The sequence below is a fragment of the Drosophila montana genome, unplaced genomic scaffold (genome assembly GCF_035044405.1).
Source record: "Drosophila montana isolate Dmon_TW-CO22-7 unplaced genomic scaffold, ASM3504440v1 contig_2_1, whole genome shotgun sequence".
In the NCBI taxonomy this organism is placed as follows: Eukaryota; Metazoa; Arthropoda; class Insecta; order Diptera; family Drosophilidae; genus Drosophila; species Drosophila montana.
In genome coordinates, this window is record NW_026997875.1 from 210,264 (window position 1) to 235,954 (window position 25,691).

Consider the following 25,691-nt stretch of genomic DNA (forward strand, 5'->3'; position numbering starts at 1 on the left):
TATTTCATGACTGTTGTAAAAAGTAATTCTTCCATCCCTAACATATAAATTCTACATAAAGTCAATGCCCGAAATTTATATTGATATCTTGTGACACGCCCAATTGTTCCCGCCCCCTGCTGCACACCCTTATTATGCTTTGCTTTGCTGATTTTTGTACTCTTTTTTGGCACTTGCCGTTTATCCTTCATTCCGACGTATTTCTGCTTCATTTGCATTTCAATTTTGATTTGTTTCTTGTCAATCAGTTAGACATACTGCCCTGCCACGCCCAACGCCCAACACCCAAAGCCCAACATGCTGACAATAAGTACTGCCCCCTTGATGTTGCCGCTGTTTTTGCCCCTCCCCGGTGTGGCTTTTCGGGTAGCAAATTTTTTAACGATAATTGAAAATTTATTGAGACAAATTGTGTTTCATTTACGCATTATTGACGTTGCTGTCAATGTGTGTGTGTGTACGCCTGTGTGTGTGTGTGCTGTGTATGAATTATGTGCTAGTTGTATAGGAAAACAGATTATCCCCGCCGGTTTTAAGTACACCCCCGACCATGATTTTCCCAAGCCCTGTCAGCTTTATAAATAGCCTGCACTCAATTAATGACACTTTAATGAATTTTGATCATTTTTTAATACCCTGTAATTATTGTTATGAGCAATAATAAGGGTAACTTAAAAGTGCGACTGCAAAAGTGCAGTTGTGAAAGTGTTGTAAAGTATTTAATTATTCTAAGAAATTATCATGCGTATCCCTTATTAACTCATTTATCTCAGGAACTATAAGAGCTGCAGAAATCAACTTTCGTATGTGGGTTTTTTTTTTGGGTTTTTGACATAAATTTAGTATCTATTATGTAGGCAAGCCGGGAAAACCAAAAAAATGGGAAAAGATCTTCAACTTTTACAATTTTTATGGATATGTGCTCCCAATCTTTGTCTATTTTTGTACATGCTTTACAGTACAGAGTATGTGTCGAGTCTACTCTAAATTGTATGCATTTTGTATTTCAATAATTTTACTTTTTTTTTTTATAAATTTCGTAATCAACAAGCCAAAGCGATTACCACAAATGCATTGCGTCCCATTTTCAACTTTGTGTGTGCGAGTGTTTGTGATTGTGTGTGTGTGTGAATCAGTGGGTGTACATTTAATTAATGCAAACAGATTTAACTCGCTTTCTGCGTTGTTTATTTATGCTTCCGATCGCCTCGTCGAATATTACATAATGAAATGGTTGACGGATATTGATATAAATCAATCGTCGACGCACGGCTGCAAATGCAAACAAAAATCATTGCTGCATAGGATGTAGGGGCGTGAGCTGGGTAGGGGCTTATGGGGGCGGGGCACATGTTGTACGTGTGTGTAAGTAAATAAAAATTAAATGGCATAAAACAAAAGTATACAAATTGTATGGAACAATACACGAAACACGCGCAACCAAAATGAATCGAATTTCCTGAATGCGGCTTATGACGCCGATTTTAATGCGCTATTGCCATGCCAACATTAAGGGTATTCCCTACTACAACTTGTTTTTTCTTTTTATTTGAAAAAGCTATCGATTTATGTGGCAAACGTTTTTTAAATTACGAAGAGAGCTTAAGCCAATTAAAGCTTAAAACGTTGGGTAAAAAAATATTAACAAAAGGTTTAATTTAAGTAGATTTAAAAGTAATAATGTCTAATGAATGATACGGTATGTTAAAGGTTGAAAACATGTGAAAAATAAACTCTTTTTTGCAAATATAAATCAAAATAAACGAAGCATGTTTTGCAAGACTCGTATTTAAATAACATTTCAGCAGTATTTTCAGTGCTACATGATAAAAACTTGGGTTGTTAAATCATTTTTAATTGCAGACACATTTGTCCTAGTACAAAAATTGGCAATGCAAAATGACTACAAAAAACACAAGGACAAAATGTGTAATAAATGTATTTTATATAAAAAAAAATTAATGGGGCTTTATGGATAAAATAACATTACATGAGTATTGTTTTTTAATTTCTTAAAATTTAGCTACATTTTTAACTAAAGAGTCATCAATAAACTGAAAATAAAACAATTGTGATACCCAAGAGTCGGGCTCAAATATTTTGCTAATAAAAATAACAAATCAGATTTATATTTCATTTTGAAGCATTAGAAAAATCAATAATAATTATTTTTCATTAGTGTTTTAAAAGCTCGAGATTTCCCAATCAATTTTCTCATGTTTCATCTAATTTGGTGGCAGCTCTTGAAATCGTTTTAGATTCAATTTTTGCTGCCCAATTAATTTGATAGATATGAAACCATCAACTGAGCTGTTTGATTACACAACGCTCAAAATAAATTATTTAATTATTTATGCCAATAAAGAACTTTGCATTTTATACATGCAACTAGCGGTTATTTTTTTTTTGCATGTACCGCAATAAAAATTGATCACAAAAACATAAAACTAACAAAATGACATATGAAAATACAGAATGCCGACGATTGAATGCACTTTAACACACTTAAATTTTATGCTGATACTGAAATAATGTTAAGTGAGTTTTTATAGATTAAAGAGATATGATAATTCTAATTAAAAGATACTTGACCTGCCGACACTATTATAGAAGCTCAAAAAAACAGGATTTGGTTATCGATATTAATCGATTGCTTTAAAAGAAAGAAGCTATCGATTATCGGAAACAAACTCACTCTACGCGGGCAGTAAAAGAAACTAAGTTAAAGTTCTAGCTCTTATAGATTCTGAGATCGCCGCGTTCATACATACGGACGGACGGACGAACGGAAAGATCGACTCGGCTAATAATGTTGATCAAGAATATCTATAATTTATTGGGTCGGAGATGCTTTCGTCTGCCTGTTACATACATATGCATAAAACTATTATACCCCTTTTACCCATTTTCAATGGGCTCAGGGTATAAAAATATTAACGAATTCAAGTACCTTTATGTGTGCTATATGGTGCCAATGCCAATCGATTATTTTACGGAAATAACCGAATATAAAACAGCATGATTATGTATAACATATTTCATGCAAAAGCTGAAACAATTCCCCTTTAGTAAGGGTATACAAATTCAATTTACTGCCAGCGCCAACAAAAAGGTGTCAAATGAACTTAATTCGCCCCGGCGTTATTATCCTTTTTGCGACATGTTTTATTTATTAGGTGCCTTTTAATATTTTATTGACAATTTTCTCTGATTTTTTTCCATTGTTAAATAATATTTTTTTTTACACTCGGAATGTTTGTCATTTATTTGGATTTATTATTGCGTGGAGCTGGGCAGTTGGGATTGCGGGGGCCGTTAAAGCAGTTAGCATAAGGCAAATTAAGCCAATGATGACTGCATTTCAAGCAGAAACAACAACAATAAGAACAACAGCAATCATTCGCAAAATACCTTTGCGATTGGCGTTGGCGCTTTTGTTCCACTGTGCATAGAGCACATAATGAACTTTATGCGCTATTGTTTTATGGCTCATTGTGTGCGTTGTCTGCGCTGTTGTTGTTGCTGTTGCTGCTGTTGTTGCCTGTCAATAAAGTGTCAATAATTTACAAAACAAACAAAACTGTGCCAGGCTGCCTGCCTGCCTGCCTGCCAGCCTGGCATAATGCTATAAACAAGGGGCCAAAACGGCAATGCCAGGGCTGCCTGGCATTGGCATTGTGGAGAGTCCTGGGTACTATCTGCATGGGGCATAAGTATTGCGCCATCTAAAGCAAATATTTATCTACAGTTGCGCGACTCGCCAAGCTGCTGTCTGTTTATTTAAAATTTATTAAAAACAGTCAACAACAACGACAACAGCGACAACAACAATGCACGTAATGAATGAATGGCAAAATGGAATATTATGTGATTGCAATTTATGTTTACATATACTTAAGCTCATCAATTCCATTTGTTGTGGCCCCCCCCCCCCCCTCACGTCTAGCCCCAACCCCCCTCTCTCTCTCCCCAGTGAATGTTTTCTTTGGCTCTGGTTTGTTTTGCTTGTGTGCCGTGCAAACATTTGTATTTTAAATAATTAATACACAAGTATTGAATATTAAATGGTCTATATTATGTACTTTGTAATATGATATCCATCGTAGGCTCTTTTACAAGTGTTGGTTAAGTGTTGCAAAGTGCAAGAATAATTGGAGCTGTTGCATTAATAAGGCTCGCATATTAAATGGTTATCATTGTGGTTGCTTCAGTCCTCGTAACTAAAACTATTGTCAAACATAAGATTAATAATGCATTCACTTAAATTCACATAGTGGATTGTGCACCAAATTGAAACTTTATGCTTATGCTTATTTTCAAAACGAGTGTCAGAGAAATTAATAATTATAATAGTAAATATTATAATTTTTATTTCTTAATAATTAAACTAGCTATTAATTTTATTGGCAAGTCTATAAAATATTTATTGACATATACTTTACTTCTAAAGAATCTTACGATGTATCGCACACCATTTTATATCGCAAGATCTTTCAGAACAATTGTGCTGAAGCATGTAAATATATATAAATATATACATATGCCAAATTTTTTAAGCAGTCTATTTAGAATCTGTTAAAGATTTGCTTATATTCTCAGCTAAAACATGAATTGAGATCTTAGTAAACATTAACCTTTCTTATAAAAGTGTTTAAATATTCTTTATACATATATAGGTCTCAATATAAAATAGATATCCGTAATATGCATACACACAAATATGTATATATTTTTTGTATAATATTGTATACGAATATTAAGCAATAGATGTAACCAAGGGGACGACTTCTTCTATGGATTACCCTGTACAAGATTAGAACTGTTTTTTATATATTTTATTTGTTTTGCCAAGAACCGGCCAGCAATCAAGAGCATAATAATAAATATTATTTAACATAAATAAAATGCAAATGTAGACATAGTTTGCTTTCTGCTGTCAAACTTAATTGCCAAATAACATAAGTTTAAATACAAACCAAATACCTGTCAAGTTTTGTTTATCTTAAATTGATTTACAAACAATTAATCTCAAATATTGAAAGCGAAGAAGATAAAAGCCGCACAAACGCCTAACAAGGAACAAGGCCCGAAGTGTTGGTAAAGTGCGCAAGGCAAAGTGTTGTAAAGCGCAGCGAGGCGCAAGACTCATGCAACTGATTAAAAAACGGCGACGGCGACGGCAACGACGACTTCTAAAACTGTCAAAGGGGACTTTGCCACACGATTTTATGATGAGCAAAACTTGTGAAGCGAAATTGCGGCAGAGTCGACGGCGGCGGCGTCGAAGAAATTAAAAGAGGAAGCGACGCCGCAACCGAAGACAAAAGCCCAGGTGAAAGTGCAAATGGCGGTTGGTTAGCGAATGGAAATGGAAGGACTCGAAGGAGACCCGTTGCCAACGGGTGCAACCAGTGCATTTTCTGTCCTTTGTAATTAAACTTTTGCGCCCGACAATGGAGCGGCGAAATGAATTTCTAAGAAGCTGCCGCTGCTCCAGACGCATCCGCTGTCAAGGTGCAAAACTGACAATGCAACTGACGCTTACCGAACGCACAACAACAACTTGCAACAGCAACAACAACAACAACAACAACAACAACAACAACAACAGCAGCAACAACAACAACGCAAAACAATGGCAAGTCGAACCGACACCGGCGTCTCAGCGTAGGCAACGCAAAAGTGCCACTCGAGCAACAAGAACTGCGAGAAGCCAAGTATCTCTCATTCTGGTTATGGGAAAGGCCAACAACAACGTCTGGGCTTGGCAGCCCGCAGGCATGTTGAGGACACAGCTCAGCGAGTCGCAACAACAGCACAAAACCGTGCAACCCAGGTCCAAGAAGCTTGCCACAGCTGCCGCCGCAGATTTAGCAAGCATTTTCCTCCCTTTTTTTTGTCTTTGCTTACAACAAAAGACAAGTGCAACTGCCTAAGGCGGCAGCAAGGAGGCAAACTGTGTTGCAACAGTCCGTGTTGCATGCCCCACTCGCGTCTCTAATTGAAAGCGGGCAACAACAGAACTAAACGACGCAATTTGTACTGCCAGCGAAATTATGCACACAGATAGCATGGCAAGAAACGTGCAAATGAAAAACTGTGCACGAAGAATAAAATTTCAACGCGACTTGAAAATGCCCTAAAAAATTGATCAAAAGACTAGTATATGGGTTTTACGTATAGGAAATAAACTATGAACCTTTAACAAATGCCAATAATATTTAAAAAAATTATAAAAAAAATATGAAATTATAATAATAATAATTATCATCATCTGAGTGCATAAGCAATTAATCATCCAGGTTTGAGCCTCGAATCTTTAATTATATGGTATAGAGTATGTAAAGACCACAAAGAATCAAAAGTTTCTTAGATAAGTTAATGATTAGCTTTCTTTCATTTGATTAAATATACATATTTGGTTTAAGTCTATATTTAAAATCCAACATGCCCCAAAAATACCCTAAGCGACAATAATTTGAGTAAATGCTCAAAAGTGAAGCACCCGAAAAAGAAAGGGGAAAGACCAAAGGCTGTAAACGTGCGAAATGTTAATAAAAAATGCACCTTACCAGTGGCGCTGGGGATGGCTAGGATATTATAGAGCTCATAAAGCAATAAATAGAAAAAAAGGAGAAAACCCCAAGCTGCAGGCATCTTACAAGCGTGAAGGTTAAGCCCTGGTTAAGCCTTAGCGGCGCACGGCGCATTTCACTGGAGTTTCTAAGACCGAAGCTAAATCTAATTTGCAGTCGACTTTATTTCACTTTTTTTTTTTTTGTGGCATATTAGCTTGCCAGTCACGCGCTTAAGAAATTATAGTTGCATGCCGCACACCCTCTTCTTAAAAAAAGGGTCAAAATTTCAATTGCTTCTGCTGCAGTTATGAAAAATTCATAAAGGATAATGAGCGACAAGCGCGTGTCAACGTCGTCGCCAGGACAACCAAAAAAAAAAAAAAGGTGCTCCGCAAAAGCTGGCAGCGTTTTAACAAACGAATGAGCAGGCAAATGCCATGCAAAGGACGTGGCAAGCATGGTGTGTGTGTGTGTGTGTGAGGGGTGTGGGTGTGGGCGGGGTGTGTTGGACATGAGTGAGTGGCGCTATGCACGCTGAGCGCTAATTAAAATCCCGACTGGTAACCATGACAGATAAGCGCCAGCTGCAGCTGCAACTGCTGCTGCTGATGCTGCTGTTGCAATGAAGTCAAAGGTGTTAGATAAGTGGCTGTGTGTGATTGTATAGGTGTGTGGGTGGTGTCTGTGTGAGGGCGTGGGCTGGTTGCACTTAGACTTTGCCGCAGCTGACAGTCGCCGGCTGTTGTCACTGGCAAGTGGGGCACACAAAAGCAAAGAGAAACGACCCGCATTGCTGGCATTTTGACTTAAAGGTGCTGGCAACAGCAGCAGCAGCAGCAGCAGCAGTTGCAGTTGCAGCCGCGGGCTGCTTAGTTATTGGGTTAATAAAACAGAACAACAATGTGAAACAATGCTACAACAACGACAACAACAAGAACAGTTAACAACAACAAAACTCACCTAGTTTGTCAAAGCGCTCGCTTATTGCATTGCGTCGGAAGCGTGCGGCTTACGGGGCGTATGTGAAATATTTTGTATGTGCGGATTAACAAGCAGCTGGCACAAACTGACAAGCTCTAGAGCATGCCAAGCACTATATGTTTATATGTATATATGTGCATGTGTATATGTATGCCAAGCGCATATACGACATTCCTGTGTTGGGGGCTGGGGTCACAGCCACTTTCTATGGTTTGTCTAGCTGGCGAGCTGGACAAAGGTAACCAAGGCGAAACTTGGTTACCATTTAGCTTTAATAACATCACAAAAAGCATTCACAGGTATTCACCTTAATTAATATACCCTGAATTATATATTTATATATTATATATTCTTGATCATGCAGTCAGGCAGGAGCTGATAAGGCCTTGCCTGCCTGCCTGTCTGTCTTGCTCCTTGTTTGTTTTAGTCTTGAAACTAACTTCATGAAACTTGACTAAAGCATATTTTTGACATATTTTCTGTTAGACTCTGACGGATCCCGGCACTATAGCACTATATAACTGTCGTGGATCTATCGGAGAATGAAATGAAATTAGTAGAAAATATGTGTATTTTTTTAGGAAATCTCAATAAATCTTCTCAGTTATGAGTCTTCCAATGCATCCTATACTTGAAAATATTTCAGTTGCCACATTTTTCTTTTCCGATGAACATAATTAAAGTGGATGACTAAATTATATAGATATCATGGTAAGAATCATTAGAAAATTAAATTTTTAATATAAAAAGATCTACGCTTGGAAGCGTATTCAATCTTCGGCGTTTAGCAACAGAAATTTCTTTCCTCTTTTACTTATGGTAGCTTTTTCTTATTTATTTTTTTAAAATGACTTCCTGAACTCGTAATATGATTTGCTAAAGTTGCAGAAACAGCACAAAGAAAAAAAGAATTCCTTTGAATAATTAATTAACGATGTCTCTGCATGAATTCACTTTCAAAAAGTGCATAGAAGTAAATGATAGAAATAAATGCAAAAGTTATTTATATGACATCCTATTATTAATAACATTGGCAACTGCTCAGTGAATGGAAAGTACATACAATGAAAATATATTTACAAATTATAAAAGCTTATTCAATACGAGATTACATTTCCATTTATGTTCAGGTCTTCTGTGGACCTCAAAGTATAAAAATTTTTGTTTAAGCCAAAGCTTGTTTTCTTTCATTTAATTTAAATATTATATTCATATTTTACGTGTAATATTTGGGATAATTAAATTATATTAAACTACTTTTTTAATTAATAAAATAAATATATTTCTCACTAATTATTACCAAATGCACAAAGTATCAGACCCGAGCTAACTATAAAAAGCGCTGGCTCTTATTCCCTAAAATTAATGTTATAACGAGTTACTTTAAATTATTTCTGTATTTAATTATTTAGTTTATTTTTTATTTTTTTATATATTTTGTTTATAACATAATTGTTATTCCCTTTTTTGTTTTGGCAAAATAATTTGTTTTACCCATTTTTGGATATAAATACAAAACTTGAAGAAAAGTTAAGAGAAAAGTATGCTTGAGATCCGAGTGAGCTGCTCGCGAACGGAAAATTGGCCAAGAATAGTCACTTGGTCATCTGCATTATTTTTTAAATTAAAATTTGTTTAGCGAGAATTTATTTTTCCTAGTAAAAGTAATATACCCCGACAAATCATGCCATGACAACAGTTCCAAGAAGCTAGCCTCTGGTTCAGTAAAGAAAGTAAATAAAAATAAGTTTCAATTTCGCTTTAATCAAAAGTCCTTAAGTCGTGACGGGCAGATAGACGGGCAATGCATCTAATTGATAGGGCTTTGCGCGGAGCAGAGTGTCCTGGACATAGGCGTGCGGCGTGCGGTATACGGTGTTCTGCGTGGAATGCCACAAGCAGCTATAATAATCAGAGTGGCAAGCTTCTTGTTGCCGTTGTTGTTCTTGTTGTGCCTTTTCTTTCTCTTGTTGTTCTTGTTGTTGTTGTGGTTGTTGTTGTTGTAATTCTCTGTGCCACTTGGCGCAATCAACGCAGCCGACAATAAGGACGTTGACGACAAACTCAGAGAGGGAGTAGCGCGGACTCGCACTGCTTGTAAATGATTCAACACCTACGGGGGCCAACTCTGGCAATGGAGCAGATAAGATCCAAAGGACTCAAGGACTCTGCCGACAGACATATCAATCAGTGTGAGGCGCGGCCACGCCCAGCTTTTGCCAGCGCCTTGCGTTGCGTTTGCGTGCGGCACTGTGAGAAAAATGGCGCTGCATTATTTACATGGCGCGCCTGAAAGCATGCTTTAATTTATTTTAATTCACTTTTTCCCCAAGCTGACATCCCCACGCCCCCGCACCACCCCCGCCCACTCCACCACCCACTGTCACTGCCACTGCTGCTGCTGTTCGTTGTCAGCGCTCGACGAGTGATATGTAAATATGCAGTTACGTGCGTACATTGGCGTGCAATTACAGTAGACACGCCCCCTTCCAGATGCACGTCCAGCCGCCCACATAGCTCCCCAGAGCAAACACTGAAACACTGTGGATATTCTTTTGCTAATGCGAAACACATACGCTGGCATTAATGCGACGCACAGTGGGCGCAAATTGACGATATGCGGCATCAGCAATGCCAACGCTTTAGACGGCTTATTAGGCAGCCTCGCAAAGGCAGCCAGGATGACAGGATGAAGGCGCTGTCACAGCATCAAGTAGCTCTGCGTTATGTGTAAGCAATCCAAACACTCCAAATATACTAATTCCCATGTCAGTGTCAGGTGAGACAGGCCCTCCCTCTCTCTCTCTCTCCTCTCTGGCAGCTCACGCCTCGCCTTGCCACAGCCCGCGCCGTTGTTCGTCTGCTGATTGACTTCCGTTTTGCTCGTTTTCAATGCCTTTAATCGATTTTGCACCCAAAGGACATTTTCTGTGTGATTGTGTGCGGTTTTTTTTGGCTTCCCCTCTTGCTTATTCTCATTTTGATTTGTTTTCTCAGCACATATTCCACTCTTTGTGTGATTTCTTGTAAGCCAACATGTTGTCTGCGTTTAATGTTCTTATCTTTCAATGCATTAATACCCCGTACCAAACAAAGGGAATTTAAAACTATAATTTATGCACTTGTAATAATATACATATATATAACATACCTTGTATCAGAAGCCCTTATAAAGGCTGAAGCCTTAACCTTAGCCGTGAAGTTATTTCAACAGGCCTAAAACTTGTTTATGCTAAGGTTTTTTTTTGTTCGATTTTTAAACTCGGAATATATTGCATATCCAAGGTTTTTTTAATTTATTAATAAATTATAAATATTTTTCATTCCATGAGGAAGCCTAGAAGCAGTATTCTTCTTTAAAATGTTTGCATAAAATATTTTAGGCTGAATATAATATAGAATATATATCCCACTATTTCAGCTTTGAAATGTGAATACCCCTTCTTTCGATCGAGTGAAGGGTGAAGTGAAGTGAAGGCAATTCCAAAAATAGTCTCAAAAGTTTTTAATATCGATTTCCGACGGACTGGGTTAAGACCACGTCAGAAATTTTCCTAATCAAAAGTCTCCACAGGCAAAACAACAGGGAAATGATTTGTCTAAGTTTCATTTATAAAATAGTATATTGGGATACCTCTTTAAGAAATATTTTACCCTAAGACAAGGTACTTTCATTATTATTCTCACCATATTTAATTAAATACAATAATACCATTAATAATATTAAGAATAAGTTTTATTTAATTTAATAATATAGTCATTACTGTTAATATTTCTATTATTATTATTATTATTATCATTAGTTGTAATTTTATTATAACTATTATTATTGTTAATATTATCGATATTGTTATCTATATTAATATTATTGCTATTAGTAATATTAATTAAATTATGAATAATACTATTTCTACTGTACCTATAATTATTATAACCATCGCTCTCATTACATAGTTCTTCTTACAGTCAAGCTTACAGGGTATTGCCTTAGTCAGGTTTGTAATTCAATTACATCGAAGATTCTTAGCTATTGTTAGCTTAGGAATTTCCGCTTTGCTGCCTCACGCAGGTTCAACTTCAATTAAATATGCGTATGATGTTTGTTTTCTTCATATTTTTTTATTAGTTGTTTTTTTTTGTGGCTTTGTTGGCCCAGCCACGTTTTTATTGCCCCAAAAATGGACGTGCTTTGTGTGTGCAACTGAAGCTAAAAGTTGAACTAAATTCTGAAACTAAAACTGAAACTGAAACTGATGTTGGTTGCCGTTGCTGCTGCTGCTGTTGTCAGGATCAGGCATTGTGGCAATCTTATAAATTTTGGAGCAACTTTCATATTTTTCAAGCCACGAGCTGTGTCAGCCAGCAGCCAGGCTACCAACAGGAGCGGGAAATGTGGCAATGGAGCTGGAGCTGAAGATGAGTTGCTAAGCTGCCTTGGTATGAATGTCACATGCGGGAACGTCTGCCATTTGATTTTAGCGTGGCAACGCTTAAAACCAGGCGTCGGCAAAACTTTTACAGGAGCGTCACCTGCGCAAAGGATCCGACTACTGGTCTACGAACACAGGCTGCAGTTAGTCCACAGAAGAGCCAGAAATGTGATGCTTGAGTGTGCATTTTGAAATGCAGATTCCTGATGTGTTTCATTAAAGCAACTGCTTCATGCTTATTTTAGCTAAAACAAGACTGCAAGGCTATCTGCGGCACGCCGAAGATTACATACTCTTGTAGACATTTGGCTAACGGCTAGCAAATGATGAATAGTGAGGCTCGTAATTGACTGAGCTTGACGAAATTATCGTTGTGAGAGGATGATAAAGTTTATGTGGCATATTATTTATTTATTATTATTATTTAATTTAAATTTTATGTAATTTAATTTCTGACCGATCGATAGCCTGCTAAATCTTATAAAGTTAGCTTTAAATCTGAGAGATGAGTCTGCTTGCAGACAGAGACACGAACATGGCTATATTGACTCGACTGTATATATTTATCTTAAATATATAGACTTTATAGGGTCAGCTTCGTCTTTTTCTATTCGCTAGAATTATTCAAAACATTGGCATTTGGTTTTAACAACGCATTGATAAAACCCAGCTTTTATAGCATTAAAGTCTATATTCTGTTTACATCCTTTCAATTTAAATTTCAAATTTAAGCATTCCAAATATGTTTCACTTTGATATCATGTTTAAAGCCCCAGCTAGCGCGCATAATCTTTTTGAAAGCTGTCTCGACCGTCGCTGCTTTTTACATATATTAAATATAAATGCGGATAACAATATTAAATAACATTAATTTAAATGTTATATAGCATTTTGTGGAGTACGATAGTTTTCGAATATTTATAAAATTTCACTCGAATTTACTTTACACGTACCTCAGCTTCTCAAAGATGTTGCACACACATCACGCATGTTGTTGTTGTTGTCCGCCCAAAAATCACTTGGCAGGCAACTCACATTTATGTTTAATTAAAAGATAACATACACACGCACACACACACAGAGACACACATGCACACGCACACTCGCTGTTGCTTTTGCTGTTATATATGATTTCCCATGTCAAGTCTTTTAAACACTTGCATCCATCCGGCTGCCAGGACTCGTATCATCACATGATTCCGTTTCGATTCGCTGCGTTTGTTGCTCTTGCAAAATTTATGCATTTAATTTAAAGCAAATTTTACGTATGTTTAGTTTGCAGCTGCTAAGCTGCAACACACACACAAACACACGCCATGTGCTGCTTTTTTGGTTGTGCAAGCTACTGGAAAATATTTCAGTGCTTGAGCTGTGAAAAGTTTTCTCTAGTTGCTGTGTGTGTGTGCTTGTGTGTATTTCTGTTCGTCAATTGAAGATTCAGTTTCAGGATTTGTGCAACACTCAGCTTATCGCCCCGATAATTGAAAGCTTTAAAATTTATGGCCAACTTTTCTGGCTATTTAGCATATCACACAGAAATCGTAAAAAAAAAACAAACACAAATCTTACCGCACGCAGCAAAATTATTCCAATTATATGCCAATACCCTAAGCCCGCCCAGTTGAATTGCTTTTGTGTTTTATTGCACTGAGAATTTAGCGCCATCAATTAATGGCATGCCATAAAAGTTTTATTAAGTGATTGACTGTCCCGGCTGGGCAGAAAGTTGAGTGACCCAACTGACCGAAACTGAGAACTTGGAATTGAGAACTGAGTGCTGAGAGTCGAGTAACCGCCCGGCTAACAAAATACCTACACACACACCCAAGCGAAACCCCCATCGATGACTGGAAACCTCGTCATCGGCTCACTTGCCAACTTGGCATGTTGAAATATTTAAAGCCGCTTAAATAAATTGTGGTTTGTTTCTGGTTTGGTTTCTGATACTGCTGCTACTGCTGCTGCGGGCTTTGGTTGTGGCTCAGTTGACTTGCAGACACAGAAAATCAATAGCGGAGTCGTGAAGTCTCAGGCCAATTGGGTGGTTGCCTCTTGGTGGGGGGATCAAGTAAAGCGGTGGCCGTAATCACACATAAAACTCTCGTTAGGCGCATTAAATTACAAATTCCATTAAAATGATTATTAAGGCAAGTATTTGCTAATTAATTTACTCGCTACGCACAATGCCAGAGCGCAATTAATAAATCCAAATGAGCAGCTACATTACGCACACACACACACACACACACACACACACAGAGAGAGAAAGAGCGCCAAGTGTTTTCGTGACTATACAAGTGCCCTATAAAATACAATTTCAGATAACGAAAATTCTATAAAACATAAAATTGTAATTCAAATCGTTAAAGAGGCCCAAGTCAACGAGAGAGTGGCAGCTAAATGCTTTTTACAGCTCGTAAATATTAATAATGGCAGGCTTTAAAAACACTTTTTAATCGGATTGTAAATGGATCATTTAACTTGTTTTCAATGTTGATTCATTTAATTCCACTTATCCATCTATTACATACTTATGATGGTCTTAGAAATTATTAACATAAAGCAACAAATTATGTTGGGTACAGTTTTTATGATTGTTTTAATTAGGGAGTTTGGGTAATCTTAGAATATCTGAAATTAGACGAAGATTAAACCAATTTTGAGGAAATTCAAAGCTTTTTTGAAGCGATTTTTATTTAGCTTATAATTTATTTTAATGAATTATTTATTAATTTAACTCAAAGCTGAATATGGCAAGCTTAAAATTATTAAATTTAAAACCTAGAAGACAGTTTCAGTTTAGATTGCAGCTTTGAGTTTTAAGCCGAATATATGGATACCTATAGTCTATACTAGATTTTAAAATATGCAGAAACATGATCTTTATTTAAAATTTTTTTATTAATATTATTTTTTTATAATTTTATTATAACATATGTATATAGAATAATTTATTAAATAAACATTCTTATTTTATTCATTTTTTTTCTATTTTACTTGTGGCCGCCCTGTTTAAGGTCAAGCGGATATCTATATATCTATTAACTTAAGTGTTCGATTTTCATAAATTAGTTTATATAAACAAGTTCATTGGGATTTTTTGAACCTTTTAAAGAGCTCTTAAATCGAGGCAACTGCCATGAACAAGTTTCAAAAATCAAACAACTTGTGGGTTTTTTCGTTTTTTCTCTCTCCCTTTGCATTTATTCCATTTATATAATTCGATTTTCACAAACATATTTACTAGTTTATAAAGTTTTATCGGACTTGTTGTTGTTTTTCATGTGGTTTTAGCTTTCAGCAATATGCACTCTAATTGAGTTACGAACGAGTTAACTTATTTAAATCTGTCGCAAACCTTTTGAAGCACTCAATATACCTTTTTTCTCTCAACAATCTATTCGACTGGTGAATGTAATGAATAACTGCCACTGAGTGGCCGACCCTAGTCGACCAAGTCCTTATGAATAATAAGGCAAATAATCTGTCAGCGTCGCAGCCGCCCAACCCGCCCAAACCGCCTTGCCCGCCAACGCACCAAACCATGAACCCGCCAACCTATCAACCCGGCGGGCAGCCAAACAACGCACGACAAACGACTCAATTTCGATGAGAAGGACAACAACTCTGGTGGCAGCAGCAGCAGGACTTTGGCTGGACGCCGACTCCGCATTTGGTCAGTACCGTGTCGCATGTGTGTGTGTGTGTGGATGTGTGGGTGTGGTCGAGGGCGGCGGGTTGACTCTCAGGTCTGGCGCTAATAACACGAAATCGGATTTGAGCGTTGGCCAGTTGACGCTGCGTGTGATAAAAGGCAACAACACGCAGTTGCGGTTTGCGTTACGTTTTTGTTTGGCAGTCGTGGATGGGGAAAGTGGGGGGGGGACATACGCTGCGTATGCGTAACGTGCGTTTTAATGAAATATTGAATTTTATTGCCTGCGTGCCTGTCAACAACTTGCACAGTCCAGTCCAGTCCATGCCCATGCCCATGCCCATGTCCACATTCACGTCCAGCTCGTTGGTCCTCGTCTCCACGTTCACAACTTGTCACTGCCTCGAGGGCAAAGGGCGCCACCAACTGGCGTCTCTTTTAATTTGATTTTCAGACAGCAATCCCCGCCCTTTTGGCCTTGCCCGACACCCCTCTCCCGCTCCCGCTTTCGCACTGTGCCACCGCACGCATTTTAACGCTTTTTATTTGCTATGCAAAAGTTCAAGTGTATTATTACCAAAAAAAAGAAGGAAAAAGTTGGAATATAATTCCGGTTTTGTTGTTGTTGTTATTGTGCCTGCTAATAAAAGCAATTTATGAAGCCCAAAGCGCGGAAATGAATTGTTAACAAATTTTGCGGCGTTGAGTTCTGGGCTTTGAACCGGCTGGCCGGCTCAAGATGAAGGGAAATGGGCAAATGGGAAGTTGGGAGCTGGCAATGGGCAGCGGCAGCGGCAGCGGCAGAGGAGCAGGGCGTGAGGTTGTGATGATGAGTGGCATCGTTGTCGAGTGGACGACATGTCTTGTTTATGGTCATGCCCGGGACGTAGGCAGCACACTCACACACACACACACACACACACACAAACACGCATAAAGAGAGTTGCCCCAAAAAACTGGGCTTGGAAACGGCAACGCGAACCCACGCGCGCAAACACAGCCCCGACTCTGTGGCATTGGGAAATTTCCCAAAGCGCGCATAAAATGAAAACCCGAAGCAAGGAGCTGGAAAAAGAAAAGCTCACACACACAGTCAAGTGCAATCTGTACAGCTACAATGGCTTTAAGCACTGGCAGATGTTTAAACTTTATAATCGTTAAAGTTAAATAACGGTATGAGAAGTCGCCCTCTCTGAAAGCGTGATAATGAGTTTCTTGAAAATGTGACGAAATATATATTAAAGGAATGTTTATACTTATACTTTTCTCTATTTTCTCTTAAAAAATATTATATTAAATGAATTTCTTACTATACCAAAGCGTTTATGCCTTGCTGTTTATTTAGGTTAAATATTTGTTTGATTTTTTATAAAATAGCTTAGCTATATTCTTAATCTAAAGCTGATCATGAGAGACAAAAGCATAAGATTCAGAATAATGTGTATATGATTTCTTGATAGAAAATCTTATAAAAATATTTTTTAATATTTTCTAGATTTTAACAAATCTATGTAGCGGGAATGTATTATGTTATATGTCTTTATGGTATTAAGTATTGTTTTATGTTTTGCGGATATTATTTGATTGTAACTTAATTTTATATTTTCGATAGTAATTTCTATATCTACAAGGGGATCCGATGTTTTTTTAACCGATAACATAAGATAACGATAACTTCTGGCTTATGAAGAGACAAGACGAAACTAAAATAAAACATTTTTTAGAAAAGTATAAAACAGGATCTTGTGGTATCATAATACTATACATATTATGTCCAGAATGAAGCAGGGCATGCTGAGGCATTAATTAGAAATTAATGAGATTTTTCTCATCTATAAAATTTTAGGCCCAAATCTTAGAGACTCAGCTGACAAATTTTCTGGTATAACATTTAAAAATTCTATTTTGATGCATTCTTCTATGCCAATATAAATAGCAGGCGTGCAAACTGAACAAACATTTTCGTTAGTTTGGTTCACGGCTTGACCTCAATTCTCATCCTAAGTTTTGGCTCATGAACCTGGTCCCCCACATTTAAAAAATCAGGTGTTTGTTCGAAGCTTTGTGCGGCAAACCTCTTTTCATTTGAAATATAACTATTCAGAATTTTATTTGTTTAGCTTTTAAAAGAATGATATAATAATTTCTTGATCGAAATTAGCTGATATGTTATACATATATATAGTTCAACAACTATCAGTATATAAATAAATACATTGTTTACCACGAACCGCATTGTATATATAAATAAATATTAAATATGCGACCTTTTCATTTTTAAATCTTCAAATCAAAACAATAAACTAAGCCCCGCATTTATTATGAATATATTTATAAATAACTCATTTTAACTATATTTTCAAATTCAGTCTACGATTTTTCAAAAGTTATTTTTAAGTACTTTTCTGCTCAGTTAGATATCTACTGCTGTCACCTGTTAATCCTCCTAATTTCCAAAACAACATTCGAATAAAGTATTTAGCGGACTCTTCGACAAACTCACATTAAATTAAAATGCTCGTGCGTGTTTGACATGGTACCAACAAAGTGGAGCTCGCGGCAAAACTTGTTGTGTCAATCAGCGGGTAAAAAGGTATAATAAAAACAAACTAAGGATCGCTGCAAGCGGACATAAACGTTTACAAAATACTCTGTATTTAAAGCTTATTTTAAGGAATTCAGGAAATGCGATAACATTTTATTTAAATCATAATTTCATTTATGAGGATTTCAAGAAATTTTAAGAAACTTGTGCACTGGTTTAACTAAGATGTTTTTGGGTATATGCTGTGCATCATACTTTCTTTTAAGAAATGCGAAGAGTGTATTGAGTTTTAAAATTGTTTTGAGCAACTTGTGAACTCGAATTGAGTAAAAAGTTTTCGCAATTTTTTGTCGAGACCAAAACCATATTCCCTTTATAAAAATGAGCTTAGATGAAAGTATGAAGCTTTTGAGTATTTTCTCTGGACCAGCCCCCTATACTCTTCTTCAAAATGCGAACAGAGTATTCAATAAATTTAAAGTAACTTTAAGTAACTGAAATTAATTGAATACTCTGGACCAACTCTTTTTCGAAATGCGAACAGAGTATTGAATAAATTTTGAGCAACTTGTGAGCTGGAGTTGATTAAAAGAGGATTTGCGTATTTTTACTGGATCAAACCCATATTCCCTTTTATAAATGCGCGCAGTGTATTGAAAAAAAATGCTGCTACCCACGTTGCAGATGCCGCAGCAGCTGCTGCTGTTGCTGTTAATGCAATTCCAGCGGCTGCTGCTGCTGCTGTTTAATTGTGAGATAAAACTTACCGATAATGAGCAGCTTTATGGTTGTCATGTTTGCTCTTTGTTGTTGCTGTTGTTGTTGTTGTTGTGGCTTTTGCTGCTGTTTGGTTTACTTCTTCACTTATTTTTACTTTATTGCGAATTGTTGTTGTGCGGTTTGTTTGTTGTTGTTGTTATTGTTGTTCAGCTATTGTTGTTGTCTGTAATGATTCAGAGCGGCAGCTGCTGCGCGCACTTTTTCAATTTGCTATTTTACGCAATTTATTAATCCGACTTGGGCACAGTTTGACAAGCGCTGGCAAATGGCATTTTAATGCTTAAAACGCAAATGCATTTTTATGCCGCCGGCCAGCACATTGTTGTTGTTGTTGTTGTCTGACATTTTTTAGCACACATTTCCGCATTTATTTCTCCAAATAAATTTGTAGCATTATTGAATTTGCTTCGTTTTTTTTTTCAAGTTAAAACTTTGCTCTTGAAGACAGTTTTAAATAGCTTTGCCTGAGTGTTTCAATTAAAATGATTAAAATCCGTAGGGCCAAGGTGTGCAACACACTTTGCACAGGCAGTCCAACACACCTACCCCCCGGACACGCCCTCCCCCAAAAACAAGTCCAAGCCCAGTCGTAGGCAATGAATATTTAAAGCCTGAGATATTTCAATTTGAGCTCCAAGTTGCGCAGGCACAGACGGCCATCTAGTGATATATAATTCTAGATACGCCTAGACATTAAATTAACATATTTTGTTAATAATCATTATTTGTTTCTGTACACACACACACACACACCGTGTTAATCTGTGTGTGTGAGTTTGCAATCTTGTGTGCCTGCAAATGGACGCAGGCCTCTGACTCCTACACATGTTAACTGTTGCCTAATGTCTTATTCATGTTTACAGGCTTGTACCCTGGAATACTTCCCCCCTTTCTCTCGTTCTTCCTGTGCCCCTCTCGTAAGCTCTCTCAACTGTTGGCTGGCTCTAAAATTGTTTGCGTGCTGTGAACTTATTACCCGATGGCTAAAGGGCCAGTAAGCCAAACCTTTTGGCTCAGCAATTAGAGCAGCATTTGTTCAAAGCCTGCTTTTCTGGGCCAAACAAAAGAAATAAATACCATTTGAGTCGCAATTTGGCCGCTAAACAACACCTGGCCTTTTTTCTATTTGTTTGTCGTTGTGTCGTTTCTTATACATTTAAAATTCATTGAGAGTCTTCAAATAAATCGGAGCAATTTGTGACCAAATTCATGCCTATTCCTTTTGCATACTTTAAGGCGATCAGGCCTTAATTTATGTTGTATATTATAAAAAATCAGTTTTAATGCTCATAAGTCTAAGAAAAGTTTAATGTTTTTGAGAGCGTTTGAAATTTATTGAAGGTAAATAATAATAATAGTTGTAAGAAGTATGAGCAAAAGGATTCTTGTTAAAAAGTATCTGCTCTCGCATCGCTTTCACCAAATATTTTATTACAAATAAAACTTGAGAAAACTTGAAGCTTAAGCAGGAGAGATGTCTTTGCGAGCCTTTCAATTCGGATTATTAAATTAATTTTTAAACTTTTCGGACATTATTGAATCAAAATTTGAACTACATAAAAATTGGTGCCAAGAACCTTACATTAATATCAAAAATTTAATTATATTTAATAAAAAATAATTATTTTTTTTAAATTGCAAGTTTGGGCTCAAATGAATTTTAACAAAATATTGTTCAACAGTTCAACACATTTACAATTCTTAATCTTTTCTTTAATATTTCTGAACTTTTTTTTTTAATTAAAATTTTTATAATCATGAAATTGATTTCGTGATAGTCATGATGTTAGCACAATAAATGTTGTTTTTTAACTGGCATGTTTATTTAGGAAAATTTATAAAGAAGCAGCTAATAAACATTTAATTTTTTTTATAATGTATATATTTTTGGACACATTTGTTTAAACCCAAAAGCCGTGGGCTTTTAACAAGCTTTAAGAATTAAATATAAACTTACGCTGAACGAGCTTAATTTTATTTAATTTTAATTTTGGATTTCTTTGTTGAAATATGCTTTTCCCAATTAAATAATAACATTTTTAAAGTTGTTTAGTGTATAACATATTCATAAATATCGGACCTCGAGACAGCTTAAATATTTAAAAAATGGAAAACTCGCCAAAATCAGCATTATATTTATTAAACACAACTTCTTCAAGATTTCGAGATCGCAGACACACAGATTATTATCGAGTAATTCAAGCCTTCTAAATGGTTTTAAACAATATTTTAAAAAATATATAATATATAATTTTATTTATAATAAATTATATTTCTGCAACACAAGAACTTCTTTGAGGCTTTCAGCTACAACTAAATTTCGTAGATAAACTTTTCGAATTTACCCAGTTCTAGCTAAAACTTGAATTGCACTAAACTAAGTTTCCGCAATATTTTATAAAGCAAAGCGCGCCAAAAAAGTATGCTACGTAAAGCGGAACAATTGCGAGTAGGTCAACGGTTGCAGGTAGCCGCAGGACAATACAAAAGGCCATAAAAAATGCAATGTCCTGGCCACATTATTTGTGCTAAAAGACAGACGAAAATCAGCTGTCACAGTAGAATAATAAAAATGAATTTATTTGGGTTTTATATGCTCGACGAGCGAGCGGGCGACTGTTGCCGCTGCCGCTGCCAAGGACAACAAGTTGGCCAGCAAAAAGGAAACAATAGAAAGAAAGAAATTCAGAAGAAATTATAAGGATTTGACAGATGAGCCAAGCGGACGCAGGAGCTGCAGGAGAAGCGCGTGTCCTGGCACATCGCCCAGGTAAAACTGGAGCATCAAAACTTTAGCCTTAAATTGAGCTAAAATGTTTGTTGTTGCCGCTGTTGATGCTGCAGTTGGCCCACTTTCTGTGCTTGTTATTGTTGGTGGTTGTAGGGGTGCTGTAGGTCTGCGGGCTGCCCGGCATGAATATGCATGCGGCATGTCGACAAGGTCGGCCAGTTTTCTGGCAACAGTTGCACTTGAGTGCCACACTGCAGCTGCCACACACAGCTTTCTGTCCATTTGTCACTGAGCTGCAGCTGCAGCTGCCGGCTGGCAACTGGCAACTGGCGACTGCTGCTGATGCTGCTGATTGCAGCAGACACTCAAGCAAAAGCAATTTGCATAATTACAACGCACATGAGCAATGCGCTAACCGCCAGCAAAGCTTGGCCCAGCCCTGCCAGAAAGTAGGCAACGGCTTTTCATTAGCTCTAAACACACCGACGACACTTGCAATACACGCGCGCGCTTGCAACACACATACACATACAACAGCAACAGAGCCACACACGATGTGAGACCAGAAAACTTCGGCTTATTGCATCCGCTTTGCCGCCCGTTGCCGACGAATGCTTCTTACCAACTAACACAATTTGAGTTTTGTTATAGCTTTAAAAACGAAGTCAAAGCCGCAGACGAGCGACACGAACCACGGCTTCGGCTCGAGACAACACGAGGCAACACGAAGTGCGCTCACGAAGTGCGCTTCTGGCAGGCCAGACGCCTGCGCCTTGCGAGGCAAAAGAGAGCGCTTAGCTCTTGGCAACATTGTTGCCCTCTCAAATGTTGCCAACGGTTGTTTGTTGTGTAAGGTTAGTTTTAGATGGAATATATTAAAGAATTCTCTCAATAGAACTATGTTCACGGGAGAAATATGTTCACATAAGTATTTTAGCTCTCAAATACCCTGGTTCATTCTCTATTTATCTAATTCGTATCTTCTTAGTATCGTCTTCGTATCTGCTTTGCATCTTCCTCTTAACTGCTCACATGTTGCCTACTTTTAGGCTTGTTGCCATTTTTATGGGTCACGAAACAAAGCGAATAACTGTTCGCACACGCTCGTTTAGTGGTCGTTAAAAGCGAACATTGCCGAGCATTGTATTTAAGAGCGCGCTCGTTTCATTGCCATTTCGTTCCGCTCTCTGTTAGCAACATGTTGCCAATGAATTAATCCAGCTTTTGTCAACAAACGCGCAACAGTTGGCGCCCAGCTGTAGAATTTAAACTCTGCCCGCACTTACGCCAATTGCCACTTAACTAAAATGCCACTCGAAATTGTTGTTGTCAACTTTTGGGTGGTGCGAAATGGTTGCACAGCACCACGAGAGCGGGCTTTTTTTAAGTGGCACGCTTAGCGGCTAGGCTCAAGATGAGCTGCAAGTTTTCTTTTGCCAGCAGCAATCAGGGAAAGTGGTCAAAAGGAACAGCTGCCGCGCCCAAGACAAGCCCCAAAGGGTTAACCCATCCTCAACAACAGTCCGAGACATGTGTTAGAAAACCCCTCACCCGCACGCCCTCCCTTCCGACGGCTCAGCATATGCACATAAAATATGTATAAATTTGCAAACTGTGTGTCAAGCTTTGCACTGGCGACACCTCACATAAAGATAGACACACACTAACAGATTCAGATACATTTGCCACAACTACAGATACAACTGCGCATATACGCAAAAGTTGTTAAAAAGTCCAAATAAATTTGTTTGTTTTTTTTATTTTATTTTAAAAGTCTTTGACATAAATTTATGCGTTTTGTGTGCTTCAACAACAACAACAACAAGAGCTCGGTCCGGTTATAGATCAGGTCATGGATTGCTCTAGGTGCCGGCTGGCTGAGGTAGGTGAGGTTAAGGGAGCTGTGGCTGCCATCTGGTTGAGTGGGGAGAGCAGCGATTGCTGCTGACAAACTAAAGTATATTTTGAAATTGAGTTGTCATAAAAAGGAACAGCATGTTGTGACGTGTGTGAGTGTGTGTGACGTGTGTGTGTGAGTGTGGGTGATGTGTGTGTGTGTGAAGTACAGTCAAGACTCTTGAACGTGAATTTGAGTTAGGCTCTACAGCTGGAAACTAGCTTTGACATATTCTAGTCACTATTCTGCCTAAAACTAAAACTCTTGTTTTTGACAAAAGTTTGCTTTTCTTTTCTTTTTAATAGGCGGCCTTATATTGATTCATTTAAAATATTGCATAAAATATTTGTTTAAAAGCTTAACAAATATGAAAATACAACTAAAGCATTCTCATTTGCTCCTATGATTTATAGATACATGATAATGATGCATTCGTTTTTAGAACCCATTATTTCAGATTCTAATGATGCATAAGTTTATATAAATCAGTATATATATATATTTACATATGTATATATTTATACACTTCAGGCTTGGAATTTAATTTGTCTAGGATTTGCGCACTTTGTAAAAATTCTATATCAGTTAGCTTGGCGTGAAATATAGAAGAAACAGCAAAGCCTTGAATTTTGTATATTTGCATATGTCAAATAAAGGACTCAAGCCACGTGAATATCCAACTCTAAAAAAAAATGTCCGTTTCACAATCACGCATGATATACCATATCTGTATATATTTATTTAAGTATTGTTTCTCTGGAAACCCAGCTGCAATGTCACTCAAATGCATTTAAAATTGAAAATTCTATGGAAATTGCCCTGGCATGTTGGTTGTTTAGGTATTTTCACTGTAGTTGTGCCATTTTATTTGCCGTCCCCTCTCACTCTCACTCTCCCTCAGTCTCTCAGTTAGCCTGTATTACAACTGACAAACTCATGACTTTGGCCATTCTGAAGTGAGTCTGAGATACTTTCACTGCGCCTCAGTTTCCAGACACTTGGCATTACAACTAGTCATAAAATACACGGCAGCTAAAAGCCAGGCCGTAGCGCGCATAGTGGGGGAGGGGGGATGTAGAAGCAAACTTTTTTCGATTTAAATAAAAAGGTTGGCCGTGTTCGATGGAGGCGGCGGCAAGGGGCAAGGCAAATATAACGACAGGCAGTTTGAACTTTGATGACGAGAAAGCTGTAAAATAAAATATCTTTCCAACACTTTTTGGCCTGCTTTAGCCAAGGAAAACAAAAATCAAAAATATGCAGCCAAATATGTGGAAAGAATAAAGAATATATATAACACAACTGAGAGTCTGCCATTCGAGAGAGTCCAATTGCGAGATACCCTGTACACAGCAGCGTGCTGCCCTAACAATCTGTCGAACCTGCTGGTCTACATATACCTCAGCCCCAAATTGTTCAATCTGGGTGCAGATTTTTATAATAAAGCAAATTGTCTGGCGAATTGAAATCGGATCCCAGTTCATGCATAGGAAATATAAATATTAATATTAAATATGATGCGAGCTTTCAGTCTAAATCGTGATTAGATGAAAATTTACGTAAATATGATATTTTAAAAGCATCAAATTTGATTAAATTTTGACGCAAAGAGACGAAATTCTAAACATCTCAAAATGCTCAACGACTTTGGCTCCCTTTTCAAATAATTTATGCACGTTTTAATTTCATTTGGTGCTTAACAAATGCCACGCCCATATTGTTGACAAAACGCGGCCTAAACAAAATATGTTATTTCAACACTTTCAAGGTTGCGCCCCCTTCAAACACAATAGTAAGCCCCACCGCAGGCCTTCTCCGCTCTTCTCCCAAGAAAAGGGTCCAAAGAGTCCCAGGACTAGCAGCAGCAGCAGCAGCAGCAGCAATGGATACGGTAACAGATTGTTTTACCCTTGTGGCAACGGATATTAACCGATTTTAATCGTGGTTTATCTAAAGACGTTTCGTAATTTATATGCCACTTGCGAAATGTCAATAAGAATTATGTGTGATTGCTTAAAGCGCAAGCTCTCTATACTTTTAATATATTTTAAATACTTTGACAAGACTTTTTAAAGACAAAAGGCTTTTTGTTTT

At 37.3% G+C, this 25,691-nt stretch overlaps 1 protein-coding gene across 3 annotated transcripts in view; it reads right to left on the reverse strand.

The window, feature by feature from the left end:
• Positions 1-19,318, reverse strand: part of fred (friend of echinoid) — a 129,487-nt gene extending 110,169 nt beyond the window's left edge. For all 3 annotated transcript variants that reach the window (XM_064684771.1, XM_064684774.1, XM_064684773.1), the window contains exon 1: positions 18,957-19,318. In XM_064684771.1, the coding sequence (XP_064540841.1) occupies positions 18,957-18,984 (28 nt within the window). In that variant the 5' untranslated portion in view covers positions 18,985-19,318. The remainder of the gene's footprint in view (positions 1-18,956) is intronic.
• Between the last annotated feature and the right edge of the window lie 6,373 nt (positions 19,319-25,691).